Source organism: Talpa europaea (assembly GCF_964194135.1).
Source record: "Talpa europaea genome assembly, chromosome: 9".
Taxonomy (NCBI): Eukaryota; Metazoa; Chordata; class Mammalia; order Eulipotyphla; family Talpidae; genus Talpa; species Talpa europaea.
Genome location: NC_140076.1, coordinates 79951776 through 79978449, shown reverse-complemented (window position 1 = coordinate 79978449; position 26674 = coordinate 79951776). Strand labels below are relative to the sequence as shown.

At 43.8% G+C, this 26674-nt stretch overlaps 2 protein-coding genes across 2 annotated transcripts in view; both read left to right on the top strand.

The window, feature by feature from the left end:
• Positions 1-204: 204 nt before the first annotated feature.
• LOC311177947 (late cornified envelope protein 2A-like) overlaps positions 205-26674 on the top strand; it is a gene marked incomplete at both ends in the record, with an annotated part of 137830 nt that continues 111360 nt past the window's right edge. Inside the window, one exon of the mRNA XM_084244227.1 lies at positions 205-463. Within this exon, the coding sequence (XP_084100353.1) occupies positions 205-463 (259 nt within the window). The remainder of the gene's footprint in view (positions 464-26674) is intronic.
• Positions 4245-4541, top strand: CRCT1 (cysteine rich C-terminal 1; the record flags this gene model as incomplete). Its single annotated transcript, XM_084242828.1, has 1 exon — positions 4245-4541. One exon carries the CDS (start codon positions 4245-4247, stop codon positions 4539-4541), a length of 297 nt encoding a protein of 98 aa, XP_084098954.1.

Sequence of the window (26674 nt, the reverse complement as noted above, 5' to 3'; positions counted from 1 at the left end):
GTTATGGAATTCCCTAGGTTGGTTGAAACGTTTTGCATGATTCTTGGTAACTGATGCTAGCAGATTGAGTTTTAAAAATATGATAATCATAAGGATGAAACCTTGTGAATTCACAGTTCAGCTTTAAATGTAAGGGAGTAATATCGGGTTAGCTGGACTTAAAATTTCTGTATTGTCTTTCAGCTTCATTCAGCTCCTGCTAAGATGTCCTGCCAGCAGAGTCAGAAACAATGCCAGCCCCCACCCAAGTGCCCCCCCAAGTGTCCTCCCAAAGCCACCCCCAAATGCCCATCCCCCTGTCCACCTTCAGTCTCCTGTTGCAGCTCTGGAGGTGGGGGCTGCTGCAACTCTGGGGGAGGGGGTTGCTGCAGCTCTGGGGGTGGAGGCTGCTGCCTGAGCCACCACAGGCCTCGCCGATCTCTTCGACACCGACACCAGAGCTCCAACTGCTGTGGCAGTGGCAGTGGGAGCGGCAACGGGAGTGGCAAGAGGTCTGGAGGCTCCAGCTGTGGTTCTGGGGGCTCCAGCTGTGGTTCTGGGGGCTCCAGCTGTGGCTCTGGGGGCTCTGGTTGCTGCTCTGGGGGCTCCAGCTGCTGCTCTGGGGGCTCTGGCTGCTGACCTGGGCCATGAGGAACACTGAGGAGCAGCCCTGGAGGAGCAAAAGTGCTGAAGACCTGCGGGCTGAGCCTTCCCTCTGTTGCCAGGGGGTAGGCTTCCCAACAGCTTTGAGTTTCCCCTACTTCCCGCCTGTTCAATGCCCTGTGAGGCCTAGAGGTTTAACCTCTGGTGTTCACTGGCCTGATTCACCCCCTTGGACACAGCTCTTTGGAGGACTTGGTGCTGGAGTTCAGAGAAGCTGTCTTCTCTATAACAATAAAGCTTTTTAAACCCGAAGTCACTGTCCCCTGATTGTTTTGATACTCTCTCCCCCTCCTCACGCCTTGCGTCAAGCCCTTCTCTCTTCCCTTCTATCAAATGCGAGAGAACACTTCAAACATCACTTGGGAGGCAGATTTTGGACCTGAAGGGACTTAGACCCCTGGGAAACAGTGTTCTCTTTCATGCTCTGAATGCTGGAACTTGAGCTGAGCTTGGAGGAAGGATTGTGTCTGAGACCAGGACCCTGACTCAAGCTTCGCATGAGCAGAGTTGGGACTGGGTTTTCAGAGAGGAGCATGGCGGTGTCCAGGAAGGTCACAGAGATGAGATCTCTGGCAGGGTTTCCTTCAACCATGGTGAGAGTGTGCAGATGACTCTCTCCTAGTTAGGGGAGATCAGATCACTAGAGGGCTCATTCTGGGCTCCCATGAATGGACACCCTTTGCTTTTGTAATTATTGTAAACTTCTAGGTGCTTCGCTCAACTGAAAAGAGAGGAGAACTGGAGGGGGTTAGTTTCTGGAGATGGGCATGTTTAGGAGGAGGGGATGACATGCCTGAACCCATTTTCCCTGAATCCTGACAGCCCGAGTTTAGGTCTTAGTATAGAACCAAGAAAGTTGTCTCCCCAAACTGCCTCCCTGTGGTTAGTGTGTGGGGAGTTAGGTGAGGGGTGGAGAGTGGGAGCAGGGGACTTTGGTCCCTGTGTTGGGTTTCTATTTCCTTTAGGAATAGGCTGATTCCTCCAGGACAGTCTCAAAAGATTACAACAGAAACGACAATTATGAATCAGTCTTTTACACAGCAGTGCTATTAGGCCTTTCTTTGATAAGAGTTGACAGTGAGGCATGGAGTGAGTGACACTGAGGCTGTCGTTGTCCACACAGTGAGCACCTGCCTGCCCAAATCACCTCCAGAGCTCCTGCCTCCACCTTGTCACGTCATTACTTCCTTTTCTAATATTGACCTCATCTCTAGGTGCACACAACCTGTTAATCAGGCTCTAAAGGCACTTTAATGAAACTGGTATTTTTGTGACTTAACTTTTCTTGTCTGTTCCCTCATGCCACTCCCAGCTCAGTTATACCCAAAGCTGGTCTTGCCATCAAATTTTGCATTTTCCCTCTTGGATTTCTCTTATACCTCACATTCAAGGTCATGGGCAATTGTGTTCATTAAGAAGCATTTCTGTAGCAAGCTGACCTTCAAAGTCTCCCTCAATTCTTAAAAGTTCCTTATTCTAAAAACACCATTTTTTTCATAGACACTTTGGACTTGGGAAAGAATCTCTCTTTTCTTTCTTTTTTTTTTTTTTAAAGATTTATTTATTCATGCATACAAAAACCGGGGTATAGGCCAGATATGCAGGAGGGCGAGAGGACCCACCAGAGACAGAGTGGGGAGCAGAACAGGCAGATGGACCGAAAGCACTGTTGAGGGGAGCAGCGGGCGAGACAGGAGAGGTCTGCTGCACCATGTGGGTAGCTCCCTCGCCAGCCGGGATGGAACATGCGCTGCAGAGGCTGCGGACAGCTTCACAGCACTGCGCTCAACTGCCTGTGCCACCAGGGAGGCCCCTTTCTCTTTCTTTTTCCTCTCTACTCTTCCAACTCTTCCCTTTCTCCTTTCTTTCTTCCTCTTTCTCTCCCTACTCACCCCTTCCACCCGTTTGGCAGTGGCCCTAGGGACAACCTGTCTTCCAAGGGGGACTGGGTGGGGTAATGAGCAGACCAGCCTGGCATTTTGCAATTGAACCCCATGTCCTGCATGGTCTCCTCCCAGCCCCACCAGGGTATAGAGGGACATGGTGACCTAACTAATCTGTTTCTTGTCTCAATGGCTCCATAACTGGGTTTGCTGGGTTTTTCTTCCCATCTCCAATGACAGAAATCACACTGGAATTCCTACAAGTGCAGCCAGCCACCATCTTCATTCACCCCCATCCTGAAGCATCTGGATGAGACCCAGCAGGCTTTCCACACAGCCTGTGGTCTGCTCTTGGGAGTCAAGGACCAAGAGCCAGAGAGATGCAAACCAGGATAAGTAAGAGAACCAAGTAGATGACTCTACAGAATGCATGTGCAAGCAGGGGAAGGGTGTGTGTGTGTGTGTGTGTGTGTGTGTGTGTACTTTGTAGAAAGGGACAAAGAGAACAGGTCCCAAGAAGGGGGCCCAGCCCTCCCCTCACACAGTGCCTTCTTTTGGAACATACGTAGCCTCCTAGCTATGAACAGTGTCCTGTTTGGAAAGTAAACACACCACAACAATCCTGGCACCTCTCTAGAGTGACTTGAATACCCACGTGCACCACCTACGGTGCTACCTGAGTGATGAATGGCTCTGGGATGTGAGTGTCAGCTGAGCCAGTGTGTTGGGAAACAGGCCCCTCCCAAGTACTAGTGTGAGGAAGAATCTTATAAAAGGTTCTCTGGCTGGTCACTACTCAGTCCACTGCCTTGCAGGTAGCCCGTTGCAGTTGAAGCACTGAGTGAGTCTTCTAGAGGAGCCAGTGTCTGGTAAGTCTCCAAGCAGGGCCTGGATGGGGTTGGGAAGAGTTGAAGTGAAGGGAGGAGAGGGCAGTACACAGCCAGGTGGATGGGGTGTGGGGTGTGGGGAGCCCTGGAAAGGGCCCATGTTTCAAGTGAACCCATTTCTCCTGATACCGATGAGGTGGTGGAGGCCCACGGGAGAGATGACCTGTGAGGTTACGTGGCAAGTCCACGGCCCAGATGCAAGTGGAACCAGTTCTCTGACTCGCGGGGCTCGGATGCCTTTCTGTCTTCTGATCACTCTTTTCCTCATGGTTGTAGGGAATGAAAGGCCTAGGGAGAGAAAGACCAGAACAAGCACTGGTGCTTGTGGATTCTTTAGACCCAGGCAGCAGGGATGCCTGTGTGATTTGGGGCTTTCTAAAATACTGAGGGGCTCTTTATACAGTGCTAATAACTATGCCAGCATCACCTGTAGCTCTGGGGACACAGTGAAATGGGGGAGGGGGAAAGCCAGCAGAAGATTTTGAACTGAATCATGGCATCAGTTGCCACCACATTCTCATTTGCCACTGCCCAGTACTGGGAGTCCTGATCCTAGTCAGAGAAGAGGGAAAACTGGTTCTTTGCTGAGACAGCCCCCCGCCCCCCCCCCATGCCTCTTCAACTCATTGGAAACACCTCTTTGGGTTTTTTTTATTTGCTTCCCTTCACCTGGGAAGCAGACGCTGTTTTATGTTGTTCTCTTTTTCCTTCCTGGCACTAAACCAGATTCGCTTGCTCACAAATTCAAACGTCAAAAGCTCCAAGCCCCATTGTCAGAAAGAAAAAAGTCCGCTTGAGTGTGACAGGCTGCCTTTCTTCCAGGTTCTCCGCAATGTCCTCCCAGCAGAGCATGGCTTCAGCCAAGGGCTTTTCGAAGGGGTCTTCCCAGGGCTCGGGGTCCTGCCCCGCCCCAGCGCCCACCCCGGCGCCCTCCTCGTCCTCCTGCTGCAGGGGCTGCTGCGGCTCCAGTTCCGGCTGCTGCAGCGGCGGCTGCTGCGGCTCCAGCTCCACCGGCTGCTGCTGCTTCCCTCGGAGGCGCCGCCGGCAGCGCAGTGGGTGCTGCTCCTGCTGCGGGGGCGGCAGCCAGAGGTCGCAGAGCACCAGCAACACCGGCTGCTGCGGCTGCTGAGTGTCCCCCCGGGCCCCAGCGCTGCCGGTCCTGCCTGCCCGCCCACCTCGTGTCTCCACCCTGCATTTCTATGCTCCCAGGCCTCTTGGCCCTCCGCATTCGCCCCCTCCTGCTGCAAAACTACGAGCGCTCGGATGTTCAGAAACCTACTCTGTTCTCAGCTCCAGGAAAATCCCTGACCTCCCTGTGAGATTCCTCCTGGGGAACCCAAGACCCATGGTGGGACGTTGGATCCTACTGTGCAGGGGCTTGCACACAGTAGGTGCTAAAAAATGCCTACTGCTTTGATTGTTCTGTGAAGATGTCATAATAAAGCTTCTACCTCCAGAGAACATCCTCTTTCCTACTGGTTCTTTCATTCGTGTCTTTAGTATCGTGTCCTGCTACCCCACCCACTACCTTTCTCTCTGCTCCCATAGCAAGGCTTGGTATGATTGTAAATGGCAGAAAAGGAAAATTCATGCCTGACTCTCTGGTATTTACTTGAGATACCAGAAGTCACATATGGAGCCAGGCAGTGTCAGGGACTTAACCTGACATGGTTCATCTCATTTAATTCAGTGACTCAGTGAGGCAGGTACTGTATTGCCCCATTTTACAGAAGAGAAACCGAGGCCAAGCAATTTGCTAAAGTCACCCAGCTGGTACCTGATGGACAGGACTGGATGCTTGACTCCAAGGCTAAGCTCTTAAATGATCTACTTGGGACCTCAGAATCTCCTAGAACTTTCCTCCTGATGCACTGCCCATGAAGCCCAGTTTTGGATCTGCAGCTCTTGGGGTTTTGAAATCAGGAGAGCTGACACTTGCTCAGTAGAGGATCGCTGACCCACTCACTGCTTGCCTTGCTGGCTGAGGAAGCTTTTCCAGCTGGACATTGCAGGAGGCTGGGCCCCCTCTCTCTTCCAGACCTCATCAGTGCAGCGGAATGAGCAGGAGCCAGGGCTTCCAGGGATCTGCAGGGTGAGAGGTGCCATGCCCAGCAATGCAGGATGTCATTCTCTGTAGGTGGTGGTGGCAGGAGGGGGGGCCATCTCAGTAGGTCAGAAACCCATGCCTGCAGGTACAGATCTCATCCACTCATTTCAGGAAAGAGAAAACAGGAATAATTTTCATTGCCATGGTGTCCACTGGGTTCAAAAGCAAAGAGGCAATAATAGCGGTGATAATAATAGCAGCCACAGCTTCCCTTTATTGGGCACTTACTTTTTTCCAGGCACCAGGCTAAGAATTTTACAGTTATTATCCCATTTAAGCCTCACAACAGTCTCAAAATAGACACATGGATTTCCAAATATACATATATTTGAGAACACTGGGCTTCAGGGAGTTTCACTGACTCGGCTAAAGTTATAGTTAGTGAATGTCGAAGGCCCCCAGGTGGAGAGGGAGGGAGATGAGATTCAAACTGGGGTCTGCTGGACTCCAAGGCCAAGTCCTCAGCCTTAGAAATCACAGCATCCAGGGGCAGGGGCACTTGGTCTTGGCAGACACACCCAGGCTCTTAGAAAATTGGAGCTTGGCTTCTTGGCTGCTGCTTCATCAATGACCCAACGTCCGGCAGGCTTTGTCATGCCATCCACCCAGCAAAAGGAATTTGCTCAGAGGCGAGGTCAGAAATGCACCATTGATTCATCCAGGGTGTTTAAAGCTGAGGCCGAATGACCCTGCCAGGGGGTTTTTGAAGGGCAGTCCAGCCTTGGGTGGGAGGGGCCCTACTTCCATCTCTGGAATACTGCGACTCTAGTGGGAGGTGATGTGTGGATGTAAACACATGAAGTCACCTGTGGGCCTACCTCTCCCACCAGTGATGTGTGTTGAAACAAACCCAGGGACCTGGTAGGGGCTGAGGTGGGAAGGGAAAATTGCCTGACACAGAAGAGGCAGATGGGGGTGACCCTTAGGCAAGAAGCTGAGGCCTGAGATTTGGGAAAGAAAGGCAGTGACTCACAGAGAGACACAGAGTAACACCCTTGAGCGGGAGGCACACTGATAGCTATCAAATGACCATGGGGATGGCAGTACCACCAGCTCACGCCCCTGGCCCCAAGCTGGCCACCTCAGGGATAATCTGATCAGAGAGATTTGGACATTCTAAGGATATAGTTTTGATATAGAAACCATGCTATTTCGCATGGGCCATGCTATTTTGCATGCTCTCTACTCATGGCCTCATAGTCTTCTGATTTCAGCAGCAGCAGCTGCTGCACAACAGGTAGAGCTTCTGGGTGGCACAGGCATGCCCCCTGAGCTGGAAGCAGTACTCTTCAGAAAGCTGTGCCTGAGGGGAATTTGGCAACATGAACCCAGTATACTGTGACAGGCAAAATCAGGTTTCTCGTTATTCTTAAATAATAACACAGTATTGTTAGCAAGACAGTGACAGCATTATTGGATGTATTTTACTCCTGATGGCTCTTGTTTCAGCTTCAACTGTGTTATTACAGTGGCTGTTACAACAAATGTATTTATATAAAACTTAGAGTTTATGAGGTGCTTTCACATATCCCTTTCACAATTCTGTAAGATAAGTATCATCTCTGTTTAACAGGTCTGGAAAAGGTTGAGAGTTTAGGTGACCACCTGCAGCTATGCGCTAACAGTGGCAATCTTTGACTTGACCTGGCCTTGACTTTCAACAGGGCCAAGAGACACCTCTTCTTAATCTATGTGCTGAGATAATTGAATGATGTGGCCCAACTGATTATTTAGGGACTGTGCTATATTTATCATTTTATTCATAGCATCTAGAACACTGCCAGGTACATATTAGGGGTCAATAAGTAAGTGAATGTTTTTCAGTGAATCATACATAAAATATGGTGTTAAGTAATTCTAGGAAGTGCACAAAAAGTATGGATTGACCTCAAGGAGTTTATGGTCTGATTTGAGAATTCTGGGAAGTAACCAGACAAGGATAAATGATAATATCACAGACAAGAAATTATATCACATAATACATACAGTAAATACAAACACACATAAATACTGGAGCATCATGATCAAAACATGGCATGGGCATGTCTATGGGGGTCTGAATGGAAATGGGGTTTATTACAGGATTCAAATGAAGGCAAACGATGTGGGCTGGGTTGTTCACAAGGCTTCATGGGAGGGAGGATGTGAGCTGGGTCTGAAGGATGGAGACATCTGGGCGAGGCATAGATTAATTTGTTCTTGCATTCACTCAAGTTTATGGACACTGTTGTTTGTGGTGCTGGAACAGGATGGGGAATGAGACCAAGATCCTGTCAACATGGTCCTTGCCTTCTGGGACAGAGGTAGACAAGAAAGTGAACAAGAAAGTCAAATAAAATTTCATATATAAAAAAGTGCTATGTTAAAAAGAAAGAAGATGAAGTGTAGATATGGATGAAGGTGTAAGTTGGGGATTTTAGAAAGGATTAAGGAAGGCCTCTCTAAGGGAAGTTCTCTCAGCAGAAATGGTTGGAAGCATCACCCAGAGCAGGAAATCAGATGGTTGGGTATTCCAGCCTTATTGGCCATCACAAGTCACAGGTGTTTAAGAAGTGCTCATAATTACACAGGCCCAATAGGGGCTCTCACTACTAGGAAGTAGCTTGGAATTCTAGTTGTTTGGCATGCAGATTTGATAGTGAGACTGCTCATATATGAGCTGAGCATTATTTCCCTCAATTGTCACAAATCCCCCACAAGGCAGTTTTTTTTTTTTTTAATAGAGGCATGCTTTTTTATTTTTTATTTATTTATTTATTTTGTTTGTTTTGTTTATACATGCACTGGGTACAGTCAGAAGCGCGGGAGGGTGAGAGAATTCACCAGAGCCAGAGCGGGGAGCAGAGCAGGCAGAAGGACCGAAGGACACTGCTGAGGGGAGCAGCGGGCGGCAGGAGAGGTCTGCGCGCCATGTGGGACCCTCCTCTGGTGGCCCGGGAGCAGCCGGGGATCGAACCGGCGCTGCAGAGGCTGCGGGCAGCTTCGCAAGCCAGCGCTCAACCGCTGCGCCACCGGGGAGGCCCCCCCACAAGGCAGTTTTTGATAAGAAAACTAAGCTGTGGAGTTCTTAGGCAGCCAGCTCAAGGTTGCATGGCTCGTGATTGGCAGAACAGGGATTTGAACTGGAAGTGTCTGACTCTAAGACCAATGCTCTGGACACCGAGCTCTATGAGAAGGAGGAGAGTAGTTTCAAGTTTGGACAGAGGGAAAAGAGATCTGAAAGTGAGGTGGTGGTGCAGATAGACCATAAGAAGCCAGCTGAGAGGAGCGATGAGGCTAGCTCATGGATGGCATTATGTAACAAGGAGCTGAAACTTTATCATATTTGCGGAATGTGATGGTAGGAAAATGATTTTGAAAGTACTCAAGAAAGACAGAGTTTGGTCTATTGCATATCTACAGTATTAATACCTTCCTGACATGACTTAAAAGTGGTGAGGCAGTGGGCCTCCCTGGTGGTACAAGGGGTTAAGTACCACTCTATGAAGCAGTCCACAGCCTCTGCAGCATGAGTTCGATCCCCAGCCAGGGAGCTACCCACATGGCACAACAGACCTCTCCCGTCTCGCCCGCTGCTCCCCTCAGCACTGTATTTCAGTCAATCTGCCTGTTCTGTTCCCCACTCTGTCTCTGGTGAACCCTCTCACATCCGGCATCTCTGGCTTGAACCCCAGCTCTTGTATGCATAAATAAATAAATCTTTTTTAAAAAAGTAGTGAGGCAGCAATGATTAGGATACTCTAGAGGAGGGAATGGAGAAAACACAGGACTCTAAATCTCTGTGAGAGGTGCAGTGGCACAGATTTGAAATGAAGATCTGAACTCAGTATACAGCAGTGTGTAAGGAAATGGCAGACATGAAAAGCATCTATCCAAAAAGAAGAAGAGTAGAACTGATTAATGTGTTGGGACTGAGGAAGTAGAGGCAATTGTGGCTCTCTGAGGATTAGTGCCTGTTGATGGGGAAATGATGACACCACTAGCAAAACGAGAAGTCAGGAGAAAGAACTCCTGTGGGGAGGAAGAAGGTGAGTTCAATTTAGGGCACGCTGAGAATGAGGTGCTTGCCAGACTTGACCATGATAGCGGATGTGGGGAGGAAACTGCAGATATAGAATCCCTGAATATTGAGATAATACATGCAGTAAGTCATACAGAGGTGAGAGTCAAATCCTAGGGATTAGATGTGGTCCGACCTCTGCAGTAAAATATACTAAGGGAACAAATATGGTCTGTCTTGTTTATTGCAGTAGCCTCAGAATAAAGAACAGAAATTGGGACATAGAAGACCCTCAATGGATATGTGTTGGGTGAATGAGTGAATGAATGAATGAATGGGTAAAACAGAAAGTCAAGAGTTGGATTGGTGGAGACATTGAGTAGTTGAGTTCCAAGTGAAGTAACTTGGATGATGATGAAGTCACAAAAATTGCACAAGAGACTTGGATCAAGACTATTTTGGAGGTCTCAGATTCTAGAAGTCCAGGTGGAGGAGAACCAGAAAAGTGTGGGGTTGCAGAAGCAAAGGGATATTATCCAAATCAGGTTTGTTAGACAGGATCTTCCTTCTTATTGTATGATCCATCCTGGAATCTTTGAATCATTGGACAGTTAGAATGAGAGATTCCATCTGTAAGGATAGCAGTTTCATCTTAAGTAAGTAGAACAGGTTGAACAGGAAAACCAGCATTCATGGCAAATAAGGAAAACATCCTCTTTCCTGTGAATGACACTGCTGGAGAGTTGATGACTTGGCCCTGATAAATCTGAACTACGTCAGCTTGCCTCGGATGTGTGATAGTCCACCCTGGAAGAGCAAGTATCTTCTCTACTCTTACAGACACTGCATCAGAACAAGAGCTACAGCATCTACTGTAGCTCATTCTTCAGACTATTGTCAATGATATAGCTATATCAGTTCTGCATGTTTGGAAACTCAATTTGCATATTCGGAGGCCATTTTTCTACATGTATGAAGTGTGATTACAAGTACTTAAAATCAGGAATTAACCTCTTCCCCTAGTCCCTCTCCTGCCCCGTGATTTTCTGTTTATTTATCACTGCAATCTTTCATTCATTAAAACTTCATTGATCAATTACTATATGCTAGGTACTGGGTGACACAAATAAGTAACTCTTCACCAATAGTTTAGTGGTTGAGTCAATGGTCATAAGATAGTTAATGCAATAAATAAATCACACATGAAGTAGGCATCACAGGGAGGGGTCACTGATTCAGGTGAGGGGCTGGTAAAAAGTCTTCTTTGAATTGAACTCTGAAGGATGTGTAGGAGTTAGCCAGACTGAGAAGAGAGAAGAAATAAGTCAGTTAGAATAAACAGCTTTAAGTGGAAAGCTTGGAGAGGTGAGCATGTGTTTTGTAGCAAACAACTTTGCATCGTTGGTGCTCAAGGAAACAAGGGCAGGTGAGATTATACAGCTGGTCTGGGCAGAGATAACACAGGACCTTGTACAACTGTCTGAAGCTACTGGAACGTGACCTTGAAAGCATGGCAAATTAGGAGATTTGGGAACTTGTTAGGTTTCTTGCCTATGTTTTCAATCATGCCAAAGTAACCTTAGCTTAAAAGATCAGGGGATTAACTTCATCTCTAGCTACCACACCCTATTTTTTGTTCTTAGTGTCTTCCCCAAATTTCAGAGTACATTCATTGTTTTATCTTATAGTAAATATTCCTTTATCCCATTGAATAATGCCTGTGCCAGATGTTCTCAACCCAGGTCATCAAGTCTCAAGTGCTATGTCCAGTGGTCTTTCTTCAGTTCCCAGAATCCCAGCCCCCTATGCTGCATTGCCCATTGTGGATCAGCTTCTGTCCCTCCCTTCATGAAGTTGTCTGTCCCTCAGTGTTTTTCCAGTCCTTTAATTATTCTCTGCTATTGATCTCTCAACTCCACTTCTGGCTCTGTGCATTTACCCAGGGCTTAGCCCATGACCTTCTGACCTTCTTTTTGACCTTCTTCCTACAGAGAAACCTCATTCATCCCCTCATACCTCACACTTAATACATGCTAGGCTCTTGGTCAGGATTTCAGATGGAAAGATGCAATCTGGATGATTTTTTTAATGTGGATGTCTCCAAAATCTCTCTCTAGTGATTTCCTACAAAATATAGGATAAAGATCTCAAGTGATCATAGATTATATTCCTTTAGATGTCTCAGACACAGTTTATACTAATTATAGCTACCTCTTAAACTTTTTTCTTTTCTACAGAAGTTTTACTTTGGATGGTGGGACCACTGTCAGGGTCCACATTGAAGACCTCGTGCATCCTTAACTCTTCCCTTTCCCTTGTTTTATTTCTAACCAGTTGCCTGGCTATTGCACACTCCTTCCCAATAGATTCCCCTTTGGTCCTTCTTTTTATCTCTACCACCATCATCTTTTCATTCTCGCTGTAATTCTTTGCTTTTCTTATGGCAGTTTTGAATTCTTTATCTGATAAGAAGAAAAACTCATCCATGTCTCTGGCATTAGGTTCAGGAGATTGGTTTTCTTTTCAGTGGTGTGTTGTTCCTCAGTGAACTTGCTTGGCCATTTGCATTTTTCTTTCTCCCCATTATTTGATTTGGGGTTTGCTCTGCTGTAGATGGGGCTTCTGCTGGATGTGGGCCTTCCTCGCCTACTGTTCTGGGTGCTTATCAAGTGGTGGGTACAGTTGCCAGGGCCTTCCTCAGAGGATCTGGGCATGCAGCTTGATGGTAGTGCAGATTGTTGATAGTTCTGGCTATCTGGGGGTGAGCAGTTGGTGGGGTCAAGGTGGAGAGTCCTCTGGCTGCTCTGGCATCGTCCCTGACACTGGTCTGGGGTCTCACCAGCCAGGGCACTCACTGGCAGGGCCTTGCAGGGAGTCGGGAATCCTCTGCCCCATCTTTTTACCCTCAGCAAGAAAATGGACAGGAACTTTAGAAGTAAAGATCCAGGCAAGTCACCTATAATGTGGTGCCAGAAGGAGCTAAGTTGGAAATCTTAACAACATAGAGTGGGGACAGGCTAGATGTAGTGGTTTAGAACTTTATACCCTGTCTGCCAGACACTAGCTATTCTTATGCATCTTAGAAACTTTAAGCATAATTGTAATCTTCTTACCTTACCTTTTATTGCTGGTCAGTATTACCGCTTCAATTCACTACCTTCAGGTTTGCCATCATCAATTTTATACTGTTTATTTAAATTTATCCATGTTAGCATTCTAGCCTACACATACCTCCCATTACCTACCTCAGATTGTTCTTTTCTTCCAAATTCAATTTCCTTTTGCCAGAAATAAATATTTGGTGAATACTTTTAGCCACTGTTAGTGGTAAAATCTTCATCTAAAAATACCTTAATTTTTGTCCTCAGCCTTTATGCATGTAGAATTCCAAGTTAACAAATAATGTCTTGGATCACTTTAAAGAATTCACCTACTATTTTTTTATACTAATGATTGAGAAGGGTGTTGCTAGCCTAGTTTTCACTTTGGGAGGATGTAATATGTTTAATTTCCTTGGTGTTTTTTACAATTTCCCCTTGATGTTTGAATTTGTGAAGATTCATGACTTTTATTAATTCTTGAAAATGTGAAGAAAATATTCTTGCAAGTATATTTCCTCCTGGAGAGAAAATGTATTAAATGTATGTAGGATTTCTACATTTTGTATTCCAGAAACCACTGCATTTAAATCACTTCAATGTATTTATCTTCTAGTTCATGATTTCTCTTTCCAGTTCTTTTTAATAAATTGTTTACAGCTAGTTGATTTACTACAACATATATATTCTCCTTTCCTTCTACTAATAAAGCCCCTGCTTTTAGCTACTAATTCAGTTTAAAGTGAAGCTACAATGTTGACCAACAATAAAAAGTATGGCAAGAAGAGTACAATTAGGGTTAAAGTCTCTAAGATGTATAAGTATAAATTGTGTCTGGAGACAAGGTGTAAAGTTATAAACCTACTGAATTCAATTTGAATTTAGGTTTTTTTTAATTCTTTTTTTTATTTTAACATTTATCATTTTTAAAATTTTTTAAAACAATATTTGCTTCCCCTCACCCCCTCAGATTGAGTCCCCATAGAATTTCCTTCCCCAAGACACCCATGCACCATCACCACAGAATTTAGGTTCTTAGTTGCCCAGGATAAATATCTCAGAATCCCTGCACCTAAACATGGCCATGTGACTTGATTCTTGGCAGCAATGGAGGTACCTCCAGGAGAGTTTCTTAAAGGATATCTACATCCTTTTCCCCCATCCTTCTTTTTGTCTCTTCCATCATTCCCTTGCTTGGAATGTGTATTGGTGGCGGGGAACTTCATATTGAAAGCAAAAGAATAAGTATCATGGGAAGAAAAGCAGCTCAGTTCCAGATAGCTGTGAGGCTGTGTCAGTACTGAATGGCCTCACTCTGGAATCTTATGTGAGAAACAGAACCAAGTTTGTATGAGAAGCTTGTAAATTATTAAGGCACTATCTTTTCTCTCTTCATTCTTGACCAAATATAATAGATCATCCATTGTCTTTTAAATGTCAGAGACTATATTTTGAATGTTGTGTTGTTCTTTTGGTTATTTTTCATAGTATCTACGTGTTTTAAATTTCACATTTATTGTTTTTAATAAATGTTTGAAACATACTTATTTTTATATCAGGCAGTTATCCAATCTGAAATTTCTTGGTACTTGAGTCCTACTGTTTATAGAGTACCTTGACTTTCATTGAAGATAAACTCATTGTTCAAAATTATAAGCAAAATAATCCACCATGAGTTTGTCTTCAATGGGACTCAAGTTGTGGGTTTCTTACATGACTTATGTTGAAGATAAGTACCTCTCAATTTTGGGTTTGTTCCTACCAAATATCCAAGACACCAACCTGGAAACAATTTTTTTTATATATATGCAAAAGGGCAGGTTTATTATAAAAAGGGAGAGACGAATAAAGGACACTTGCAAGGACACAAGCAGGCAGAAAAAGCTGCCCCTGAAAGGGAGTTTTGCAAAGAGAAACACCTGCACAGTCACAGGTGGGCAGAAGGGCTGCTGACTGGAAACAATTTTTATACTAGTTACTTAGCTTAGAGAGTCTCAGCTTAAAGATATAGTATACTTTGGAAGAATGGCAAACTAATAAGAGGCATAGGCTGATGGTTATTAAACTTATTCTTCCCTTACCCCAAAGTCCAGGTTAAGGCAGATGAGCTTCCTTATACTTGTTTTTTTTAAACATTTTTTTGAGATTTATTTATTTATGCATATAAGAGCTGGGGTTCAGGCCAGAGGCGCGGGGGTGGGGGGTGAGAGGATTCACCAGAGATAGAGTGGGAGCAGAACAGGAGGAGTAACTGAAATACACTGCGGAGGGGAGCAGCGGACAAGACAGGAGAGGCCTGCTGTGCCCAATGGGTCACCTCTGGGCCAGGGATCAAACTCATATGGCAGTAGTTGTGGATTGCTTCATAGTGCTGACACCTAACCCCTTGCGCCACCAGGAAGGTCCCCTGTGGTATCCTTTTTCTAGTCCATGGAGGATATCCCCTTTATTTCTTCCACCTTGTTCCTTTCTCTTCATGACCTAGACTCTCTGCCATCAGGCAGCTACCATATCTACTTATAGATTTTTTTTTTTAACTGGTATTTATTTTCAATTCTGCCTTCAGTTATGAAACTTAGGGATTTTTCTTGTTTTCTCGCAGACCTAGATATACACTGAAAGGGCATTTGTTCCATTATTTCTAATATTTAAGATGATTATGGCATAAAGGTTTTAAAATTTTCTAAGATTTATGCATCTCTATGTTCATAGCAGCCTTATTCACAATAGTCAGGATGTGGAATCAATCTAAATACCATCAACAGACAACTGGATAAAGAAACTGTGGTACATATACTCAATGAAATACTACTCAGCTATTAAAAAGGATGAAGTCATGTTTTTTTGGGGGATAATTTAGGTGGATCTTGAGGTGATTGTGCTATATGAAATAAGTCAGTAAGTCAAACAGAATTACTAGATGGTTTCACCCTTTTTTCTACTATTAAAATAATATTTTTGGATTAATTTATTTGTTTTCTTATATCTTTGTTAATTTTTATACAGTATTTGATGTCTCCCCTCAGGTGTGGTCCCTGTAGTTCTCCCACCATCATAGCATCCGTGACCCATTGCCATAGTCCCTTGGCCTCCCCTGTTTTGACCCTTCTTACTCCCCCTCCCCTGCCGTGTGCCTCAGATCTATGGTCAGCTTGCAAGTTTTGTCTATTTTTCCCGACACTTTTTTGGGTTTCTCAATGGTTTCTGAATGGTTTCACCCATTTATGGAATATATATAACTAAATAAAACAAACTGGCAAAACACAACAAAAATAACTCTAGACTGAAATATATGGTGATTACCAGAGGGTCGGGGTGGAGGTAAGGTGACAGTGTAGGGGCAAGGGAGCTTTGGTGGAGGACGAGTGAAGTGTGTGTCCATGCTGAGGTGTAAAGTTGTCCTTCCCAATTTATATAGTTTTGTACATAAATTGCAGATCAATTAAATTTGATTTAAAGAAAGATTTTAATGTTTTCTAATAAACAATATGGCTAGCACAGGTAGTTGGTTCTTTGAAAGTTCTGAGTTGTCTCCGCTGTGACATCAAGGGAAAAAAATTTGGTTCTTCTTAGGAGACTGTGGTGGATGGAACACAACAGAGATGAGAGCGACTCAAAGGGAAGCCAACATGCAGGCCCTGCGTGTGGATTCTCACCTCATTGCTAAGCAAGGCAGATGTCCCGCACAGCTACCAGACTATGCCTTTTGAGGACCATGCCTTGGTGTTTCCTTAACTACTCAGCACCATGATTTGAACATAGAAATTGTTCAAAAACAATTGTTGATTGGTTGTTGACAGCATAAACTATATAATTTAATCCTTGCTTTGTGCTTTGTACTCATCAGAAAATTACATCAAGGTGTGGTGTGTTCTCAATACAAAGCAGCCATCAACTGTGCTCCACCCAGTTCAGAAACATCAAAAAATGCCTGGACTCATTTTTGACATTATATCCATTCCATAACTAATTCTCAATCAATAATTAAGTAGAAAGGATTAATGTATCGCCTGTTTAGATAAAGTTTTTTAAAAAAACTTTCAGAAGTAAACAGTCCACAATTCAGGGCAAGGAAAAGTCACTTTTTTTTTTAAACTGGTTTATCTCAATAATAATTTTAAACACAATTATGGAATAGCTTTTATCTTATATATCTATCATCTCTAATTCTTGGGGATTTATGCCTTTGAATCTTGATTATAGAGGGTTGCTACATCTTACTTACTGTAATTTGGGGTTTCACGGCCCTCTTTAGCAAAGCGCTATCTTTGGGAGGTCTCTGCAGTCTTGGTTAAGATGAAGTCTTTTCAGAGATTTCTCTTTGGGACCACTGCTTATTTTTATGAGTTGAATGGGAGTCCCTGAATAACATAGTGCAAAATTCAAATCCACTTATGAGCAGGGCCTTGGTTACAAATTCTTAGGAAAGACAACTCATTTTTATATTTTGTACTTAGGTCAAGATAGACAATTTCCTTTGTGGTATTGTGTCGGTATTTTACCTTTTCTCTGGGTTTATGATATAGTTTCCAGTTCTGAACTCGCTGCATCTCTCAGGTCTAAGGTCTCATCTCTGAGTGGCCATTAAAACTCAGTGGCTTCATTTTTCCCTCCTGGGATCTATAAAGAATATGAAATGGAATTTTCAAAAGAAAATAAAATACAAAACAGAAACTAAGGAATCAGGAGATGGGTTTAAGAGCTTATTAGTCATCGATTACTAACTTGGAAAATAGGTCAACAGAAAATATTCAAGCTGAAGCATGAAGAGTAAACAATGAAAAAATACAGAGGAGATCCTAAGAGATATATGGGACTTCACGAAAATGTCTAAGATATATGTCAACAAGTTGCAGGGAGAGAGAGAATATGGCTTAGATAAATTACTTGAAGAGGTAATGACATAGTATTCTCCAAAAATGACAGTATTTTTTTTTATAGAAGTACTTATAGAAAGGAATCAGAGTAAAACTGCTTAAAACCAAAGGCAAATAAAGAAATATCCTCCAAGTAGCCTGAGAATTAATATATTATTTTCTTTTGCTTTTTTCAACACTATGAATATTATTACCATACTTAACTGCAGTTTGGTGTTTCTTTAAGTCCCATCTGCAGTAACTTGGTTAATGCTTGTGCACATGTAGAAAGAGAAAATCAGACCAACACCTCACAAGGTAGCTTATTGCATTTCAAAAACTTTGCTAGAATTTTTTTGTATTACATTTTTAATATTAATGTAACTTCCCCCTCATTACTGAATAATTGTGTTCATTGTAGAAAAGTACAAACATAAGTGCACAAAAGGTAAAACTCATATCCATAGATAATCATTTTTATACCAGGTATGTTTTCCTCTAGATAGTTTTCTATGAAAACTTAATCTTTTTAACAAAATTTTATTCACTGTGAGTACTCTTTTTTTCATCTGAACTTTTCACCCAATAATATATCACAACATCTTTTCATGACAATAGACATTCATCCTTAGCATACTTTCCATATGGGAAGAATTTTCCATTTTAATGTACATCCACCATTTAATCTGCTCCTTATTACTGGATATTGTCATGCCTACAATTTTTTACTATGCTAAATATGATATAATGCCTATTATTTATTTATTCAACAACTGTTTATTAGGCCCCTCAACTCTGCCTATGACTGCCTAGTCTTATACTAGGTGCTCAGGATTGAGAATGGGGCATGAAGTTCCTGTCCTTGATGTTAACCTCTAAAGAGGGAGACAAATCAAAAACACTGCAAAGATAATTGCACACAGCAGTAACAGCTGGGAACACAATAAAACTAGGTAATGAGATAGAAAGTGACAGGGTAGAGTCTGTAGTTTAGTGGGGGAAGATACACTGTGGCACATAGTCAGAGGATCAGCCTTAGAGGGACCTGTGGAAGAGGACTTGCTGTCCTCCCACCCTGGTGCAGAGCGCGTCTTCCCTTCTCCCCGAGGCTGGCTGCAGCCCAGCTCCTGCTCTTGGTCCCTAGTGCTGCCCTCTGGATGGGCTCAGCACTAGCCAGCTGCTTTCTGTTTGATCCATAGCAATACTGTCCCCTACATGGGACAGAAATCACAATTTATGGAGAATTTTCACATTAATCTAATGCATTAATAATTTTTTTTAAATTTTATTCTTTTGTTATGAAAAATTTCAAATCTGTACCAAAAGAGAGGATGGATAACCAGCCTCCCATCACTCAGCACTCAGATTAAAAAAAATCAACATTTTCCCAATAGTGTGCCATCCCCTTATTTTTCTGGAGCATTTTAGTGCAAAATTCAGATCACATTTTACCTGACTAGAGACTAGAGTATGTATTTCTAACACATAAGGACATTTTTCTTTCTTATATCAAAGCCATTATGATTCCTAACAGAATTACAATGCCCCTTTAATATTGCCACACATCTACCTTGTGTCCACTATTACCTAAGAAAATGTGCTTTGAGTTGGTTTCTTGAATTAGGATGCAAATAAGTTCTGCACATTTGTTGAAGGGTGGATCTGTCAAAATTTTCTCATCTATTATTGTTTATCTTCTCTTTCACATCATGTAATTTTCCAAGAAACATAATTTACCTTGAATTATGAATTCAAAATGTGAATTATTCACATTTTCATTTTGATAAATTGCTTTTTGGAGCTATTTAACTTTCTTGTGATGTCCTCATATTCCCTACTATTTTCTTATATAAACTAAGCCAGATCCACATGCTTAAATTCCAGTTCACTTTTTTGCAGGGGCAAATCTACATCAAATGTGATGTCGCGTAATTTTTAATGTACCTAAAGGGGCACCTGTGTCACAATGCTGTACTTGCTGTGTTGTCAAGGTTGAGCTGTAGGTTTGGGTGGTGTTAGCACCATCCATCTCTATTCATTCATTTTAAAGTTGCCCATAAACTTTTCACCTAATGCTAGAAGCACAGACTGATCTTGCCGGCTAGAACTGTTAGGGGAACCATTATCTCTTTAAAGATTAATAAATGGTGTTTTCCTAATTTTATCATCCATTCTTCATTTATTAATTGAAATTATTTTCATGAAAAGGAACTCTCCTCAAGTATGTGGCAACCTGAAATTCAGTTTAGATAGGCTAGCAGACTAAATGCTAAATTCTTTCTTTTGCCAATTTTAAAAATAATGAGTTGGTAACAGCAATTTCCAAAGATAGCCATTTTTTTAAAAAAACAAATTATTATTATGGATTCATGAATTTCTCAATTTTTGATGTGGTTTGATAAATACCTATGATAATCCTTTTTAATGTTCAAATTGCCCCAATTTTTATCTTCCTCTTGTGGAACCAAGCATAAGTATTCTTAGCCATTGCTTTGTGTAACTGCCATTTTAGAATTTTAGGTTTTGCTGGGAAAAAGACTGCATTCCAGAGATAGTTAAGACCCTCACTCCACCCCCACCTTGTGGTCACCAATGAGGGCGAACTTGCTGTAATTGGAGCTGCAGGTTGGAGCTGCATCTTGGCCTGACCAGTCAGCTTAGAATGATAGCCGGGCAAAGTTGGAGAACGCATCCTTGCAGCCAATGAGTAACTGCCAGCATAATTTAACCTTATTAAAAGACCCCTGCTTCCTTTTGTTCGGGGCTCTTGGTATCTGCCACTGCGTTGGTAGGTGCCGTGAACCCGGACTTGAGTCTGAAATAAACTCCCTTTTGCGTTTGCATCAGCTGTCTTTGGGTTCTTGGAGGCTATGCTCTTGGAGGCTATGCTCTTGGAGGCTATGCTCGCGGAGTCTGCTGACCTTGGGCACAACACCTCTGTCTTTGGACACAATCCCAGTGGTCTACTATAACCTTCTCGCTTTCTAGCAAGGTCCAGCTTCCTTCCTTGTCCCATCTCTCTCCCATACATAATTATTTTTATTAGGCTTAGGTTTAACTCAGTTTCTTTAATCTTAATTTTAACATGTCTAACTAGGAAGGAAAGTGATTATCATCATCATCATCTCCTCTATTGGAGAGGACTTAGCGCTATAGGGTTTAAAGCAAGGGCACTGGAATCCAAATCTCTGGGCTTCTTCCTCTGCCTCATAACACCCCCTACAGGCACCTCAAAGAAGTGCATCAAGGAAACACCGCCTTGTGGTCACCTTCAGGTCAAACATTCAAGGGAATCAACCTTCTTGCTCAAGTAATTATTCCTCCTCCACCTACAGAATTATGTAAAACACTTATGCCAGCTATTTTTGGACTCCAGGTGGCGCTTGGTGTCTGGAGGTAGGAAAACACGTGGGTAAATGTGTGAATAATGGAGTGTGTGTGTGTGTGTGTGTGTGTGTGTGTCTGCTAGCTCCTACTAGCTGAGGTGGAGCAGAGGTACACAATGTCATTGTTTTTTGAATCGCTCTTTAGGCAAACATGGGCACCATTTACAAGAGAAAAGCAGTTCTGAAATGAATGAGGATGACAGTTTACAAGTCTACAAAGGCATGGCCTGTGTGCTGAAGTAGAGGCCTGACCCTTCAGTGGTGGTCGTGATATTACAGATGTTGACTAATAATGATACACACCTGAAACTTAAATAACGTTATTGTGTAAAGTTACTTTAACAAATGTTTTAAAAAGTTAGGAAAAACCCTGAAAAAATTAAAAACAAATGAAAAAAAGAAACAGGGCAGATCCTGTGAATTTCCCATTTCAGTTTGGGAAGATATTTAACAACAAAAACTTTTAAAATGCTTCATGAATTTAAAATGACTATGGGTTTCTTATTTTTCTTTTTTCTTTCAATTTTATTGTTTTCCTGTAATTTTTTCTGTCAACAACAGGATTTATTTAACAAACAGATGATTGGGTTTTTTTTTTTTTTTTCCTTTCAATTTTAAATTGAATTGACAAAGGAGAAAAGAGGAACTACAACTTCCAGAAGTGGGCTAGGATGAGAAAAACCCAAAGGGTTTCTCCCAAGCTCCTCCCCAACCTTTCCCCCTTCCTAACTTATCTTCCTTCCCAGCCTTCTCTCCTCCCCAGGCCTCCCCTTCCCTGGCCTCTCCCCCTTCCTGTGATACCTTAATTTCAGGTTTTCAGGCCTAGTCTCCCAGCCAGGAAAGGATCCCAGGCTACAGTGGCAGCGCTGAGTCCTAGCCACTAGACCACCATGGGTTGGTGTCTCACCAAGCTGCAGCAGTAACTTTGCAGACGCTCAGGCAAGTAGGCGAAAGAGGCAAATGTTTAGAGAAAGAAAAAGTTTATTAAAGAGAAAATGAACAGAAATAAAGTGGGACTCCCAGGCTGCTGGAACCAGGCCAAGAAGGGGCCAGGGAGTGGAAGTGGAGTCTGTATCAGGGAATATAGGCCTTCTTTCCCTAGTTAGTCTATAGCCCCATCAGTTACTTTGTGATTGGTCAGTTCTGGGTGGTATCACCCACTGCCTAAATGTCTCTGTGCCTAGAATTAAGCTTGTGTCCCAGCCCTTATCTTAGAGTCCTTTTTCTTTATTGCCCTTGTCCTGGAATGTCTTTTGTTTGATTAACCCCCTTTGGAATTTGTAGCCCTTATCTCTGGAGTATCCCTTATTCCTTTTGTTGTCCTTATTTCAGAAGCCTCTTTAACTCTCCTGAAGTCCCTGCCTGCACTGTCCCTGACTGCATGATTAACCCTAACTTGCCCTGGGACTCAACCTGGCCTCCACCCGCTCCCAGGCCTCTCCTCACTGGACTGGCCTTAGAAACTAGGAGGCTGGGTAAAGCTGTGTGTGGTCCCAGCACACAGGAAAAGCTAGCCCTTCTCCTAAGGTAACTAGCTACCCACCAGCAGTCTTTTCCTTACTTTGCTCTGCATCAATGACAGTGGGTGGCAAGTTTTTGTGGAGCAGGACCTGAGGCAGGCTCAGAACTGGGTCAAGAGGGAAGTGGTGGCTTTGCCTGCTTCCCTTCTCTGCTTAAGAGCCAAAGAAATAGACCCATAACATTTGAGTTGTTTGAAATAAGATTTCAAAAGCAAAGTGTTTCAGTGTCATAGGCAGTTCACAGGTTTACAATGGAATTAAAGGATTTGTTTATTTTTTAAATAATGACAACAAAAGTGACAATGTGTCAGTCAAGAGTGTGAGAAAGGGCTTCAAATCCATAATTTGTTCACAGCAGAGCAGATCTTTCCAGGCAGGACTGCCCAGGCTGGGGTGAGTGGCCAGGACGCTGGTGCTCCTCTGCAGTTGCGCAGCAGTGACCAGGAGACGCGGTCACTGACTGGGGTGGCCAGAGGAGAGCAGATGGCTGTTTCTTCATTGTTACAGCTGTTACAGGGTAACCCCAGTGTGAAATGGGTTGGCCTGAGTATTGGTCCTCACCCATGCGCTTACAAGGGACTTATAATGAGACTCAACTGCAGGCACACACACAAAAAGGTAATAAAGGGTTTATTTACAAAAAGGGGAAATGAAGAAAGGAATAACACAGGGAGAGAGAGATAAATTGGTGAATGCGTCCTACCAGTTCCACTGAGCTGGAACCCCAATAGCACGCTGACAGCTGATGAAAAGCCAAGCACCCCCAAGGCCCACATGTCTGGTACTATACCAAGCCTGGCTGCTTAACTCCACCCTCAGTTCCCAGCAATCCTCCCTTCTGTGGTGATGACATGGGATTTGTAGCCTTTGGTGTCTTGGATCTTTGTCTGGGGTGGGGGTGGGGTCCATAAAACCTGTTTGTGGAGTTCATACAACACAATGACAGGAATGGCTTTTCCCTGTCAATTACCTTAAACCCTGTGGGCCAGGCAGCACGAGAGAGAACCCCTAATTCTTGGGAATCTCCTCCTGCCTATTTTCTTTTAAGGATAAAGTTAATACACCTTTGCTAAATTTTTGAAAACTATGCAAATGTGAAAAATATTGTGTGTGAATGCAAAATCAATACCATCTGTATACAGTACATGCTGTTTTGGGGTAATATTCTCTGTATTCTCACAATTTCACGGTAGAATCTGTTCATCTTTGAATGTGGCTTTAATGACTAAGAACTATTTCATCCATTTTCTGGGCACACCATATTTTAGTTAACTATTCTTTAATTGTTGAACAAATTCGATCGCCCCTTTATAAGAATGACACACACGTTCTAAAAAAATCTCCATTGATTTAAATAGAGACATTTTCCTAAAGATAGATATTATTCTGTCAAACCCAATGACTTTAAGGTTTCTCCACATGCCGCTGAGTTGGTCACTGCCACTAGTAATTATGTACCCATTTTTCACAACCTCAAGTGCCTAGAATCTGGTAACTACAGAAGACAGGTGGGAATTTTTGTGTGTGTGCTTTATTAAAGAAGGTGAACATATTCTTATATTTATGGCCTTTTGCAGTTCTTTTGTGTGTTGCCTTTGTCCCTCCTCAATTTTTCAAAACCAGGAATTTTTTTATTTCTTAATAGATTAGAATTTTTTGCATTTGTACTACATGGGAACTATGTAGCGCTAATAATATGTAATAAAATTAACAAGTTGAATATATATTCTAAGCTTTTATTCTATTTATAGTTTCCTTTTAAAAACTTCCTAGGGTGACTTTTGCCTCCTGGAGCTACCAATTATGTGGTCAGCTGGGTCAGGGCCAGGATTTGGAAGCGGTCTCTGGGGAGGCACCGGGAAGCAGTAGCATTGGATGGCCGCTGGGTGGCTCTGGTCACTCTCGCAGGGATTTGGGCCCAGCTGATGTGGGTGGAGCTGTGGTTGTGTTTTGTCTGACTCCCTTTCCATGCATGGATTACTGATGACTGTCTTTGGCCCAGGTATGGGCCTTTCTTTGGCTCTGTGCCTCTGAACAGGTCCCGTCCAGGCGAGGGTCTTTTTGGGTCCCTGGGGGACGGAATCAGGCACAGTGGTTCCTGGGGTGTCAAAGCAATCAGTACATAGGGCCCAAGCCAGCCTGCACCTGGTCACCTATTATCTCCATGCTTGCTCCTGTTAGAGAAAGCTGCACAGCACCCTAAGTGCAAGTTTGCATAAGGTCTGGCAGAGCAGTGACAGATGGAGATCCTAGGGTTCACGAGGAGAGGAGAAGGCAGGTAGATGAGCAGTGACAGGCACTGGAGTGCATGTACCCACTGATTCTGACCTGACATGGGAATTGGGGGAATGTGTGGAGGGCCAGGAGGAAGAGACTTCATGGAAGAGTTGGGGTTTGGGCTGGGTCCAGCAGGATGGGTAAATCTTCTCCAGGCCACAGGGCATTCCACATTAAGCCCTGTTGCACAAGTCAGAGTGTGGGCCTCCAGGAGCTACAGATGACCCAGAGCACTGGCAGGCAAGGGCGGGGCTGGGATTGTGGTTAGAGAGGGAGGCAGGACAAATGCAGCCCTAGGGGTTGAATTGTGTAGGAGACAAACACCCTTTGGAGGATTTAAGCAGATTTCCTCCCTGAGACTGACAGGCTGCTTTTATACAGACTGAATGACTTTTAAGCCTTCTTTGCCCCCTAACTTCTCAGATTAAGGAAGATGTACCCAGGACAGAACTTGGCTTCAAATCACTACTGGGGTGGTTGCTGCAAAAGTGAGGCTCTGCAAGCAGGCACATGGCCAGCACCCCACCACCCTAACCCCTCTCCTTCTCCTTCCACTTCTGTCCCCAACCCCACACCCCCTGTGGGAAATAGTTATCCAAGTAAGTGATGCCTGGGCCAGATTAGACACTGTCCCTCTACTTTAAAACACCCTGGCATTTGGAATAAAATTCAAGCTCCTGCCCTTTGACTTCCAGGTTCTATGTGCTTGGTGCCTTCTCTGCCTGATGCTCCTCAAGACTCAGGGAGAGGTATTTTTCAGAGCAGATCTGCCATCAGCCCCATCTGACAGATGGTCTCCATTATATTCTTGATCCTGGAGTGTAATGAACTGGATTCCCATGGACGTGAAAGGGGAAAGTGACTTCTAATTTGCCACTTCCCACAGGCTTTAAAAAACTTTTAGTTCCATCAATTCATGTGGCCCTGTGACAGTTTGACTTTTTTTTTTTAAGATTTATTCACTTATGCATACAAGAGCTGGGGTACAGGCCAGAGACAGAGATGCGGGGGGTGAGAGGATTCACCAGAGACAGAATGGGGAACAGAACAGGCAGACTGACTGAAATACACTGCTGAGGGGAGCAGCGATCAAGACAGGAGAGGTCTGCTGCACCATGTGGGTTGCTCCCTGGCAGGCCGAGGATCGACAGTTTGACTTTTGCTCAGGTTCTAATTTATCTTTTTAAAAAAATTATGGTAAAATATGCAAAACGTATTTACCATTTTTAGGTGTTCGATCCAGTGGTGCTAAGTACATTCGTCATGTCACATCATGTCATGCGCACAGTGCCACTATATTTCCAGAACTTTTTCATCTTTCCAAAGAAAAACCTTAGTAATTCGATAATTGCTCTCCATTTTCCTTCTCCTCAAAGTCCATGCTACCTCTGTTCTACTTTCTGTCTTTCTGAATTGGACTGCTCTAGATATATTAAAAAACAAAATCTATGAATTTGGGGATATATTTTGCCTCATTAAATATCCACATGGGGCTTCACATGCAAAAATGGAGGAAATTTATAGGCAGCAAGAGGATGGGACAAGGATCTCAGCAAAAGAAAAGATTATTTCTTTTTTTTTAAGATTTATTTATTTTTATACAAGAACCGGGGTACAGGCCATATGGCGCGGGAGGGTGAGAGGATTCACTGGAGACTGAGCAGGGAACAGAACAGGCAGGCTGAAGAAATACACTGCTACAGGGAGCAGCGGGCATGACAGGAGAGGTCTGCCGCACGATGTGGGACCCTCGCCGGTCGGCTGGGATTGAACCGGTGCTGCTGAGGCTGCGGACAGCTTCACAGTGCGGCGCTCAACCGCCTGTACCACCAGGGAGGCCCAAAAGAAAAGATTACTTCAATGGCACATCACCCTAGAGGAGAAGCAGGGGCCTTTAGCATGCAGATGACCTCACTGGTGCTGACAGTGTGGTTGACAGGGTAGGACCTAGGTTGACAGGGTAGGATCACACTTTGGGGAAAAGTTGAAACTTAAAAAATTGCTTAGTCTGCATGGGA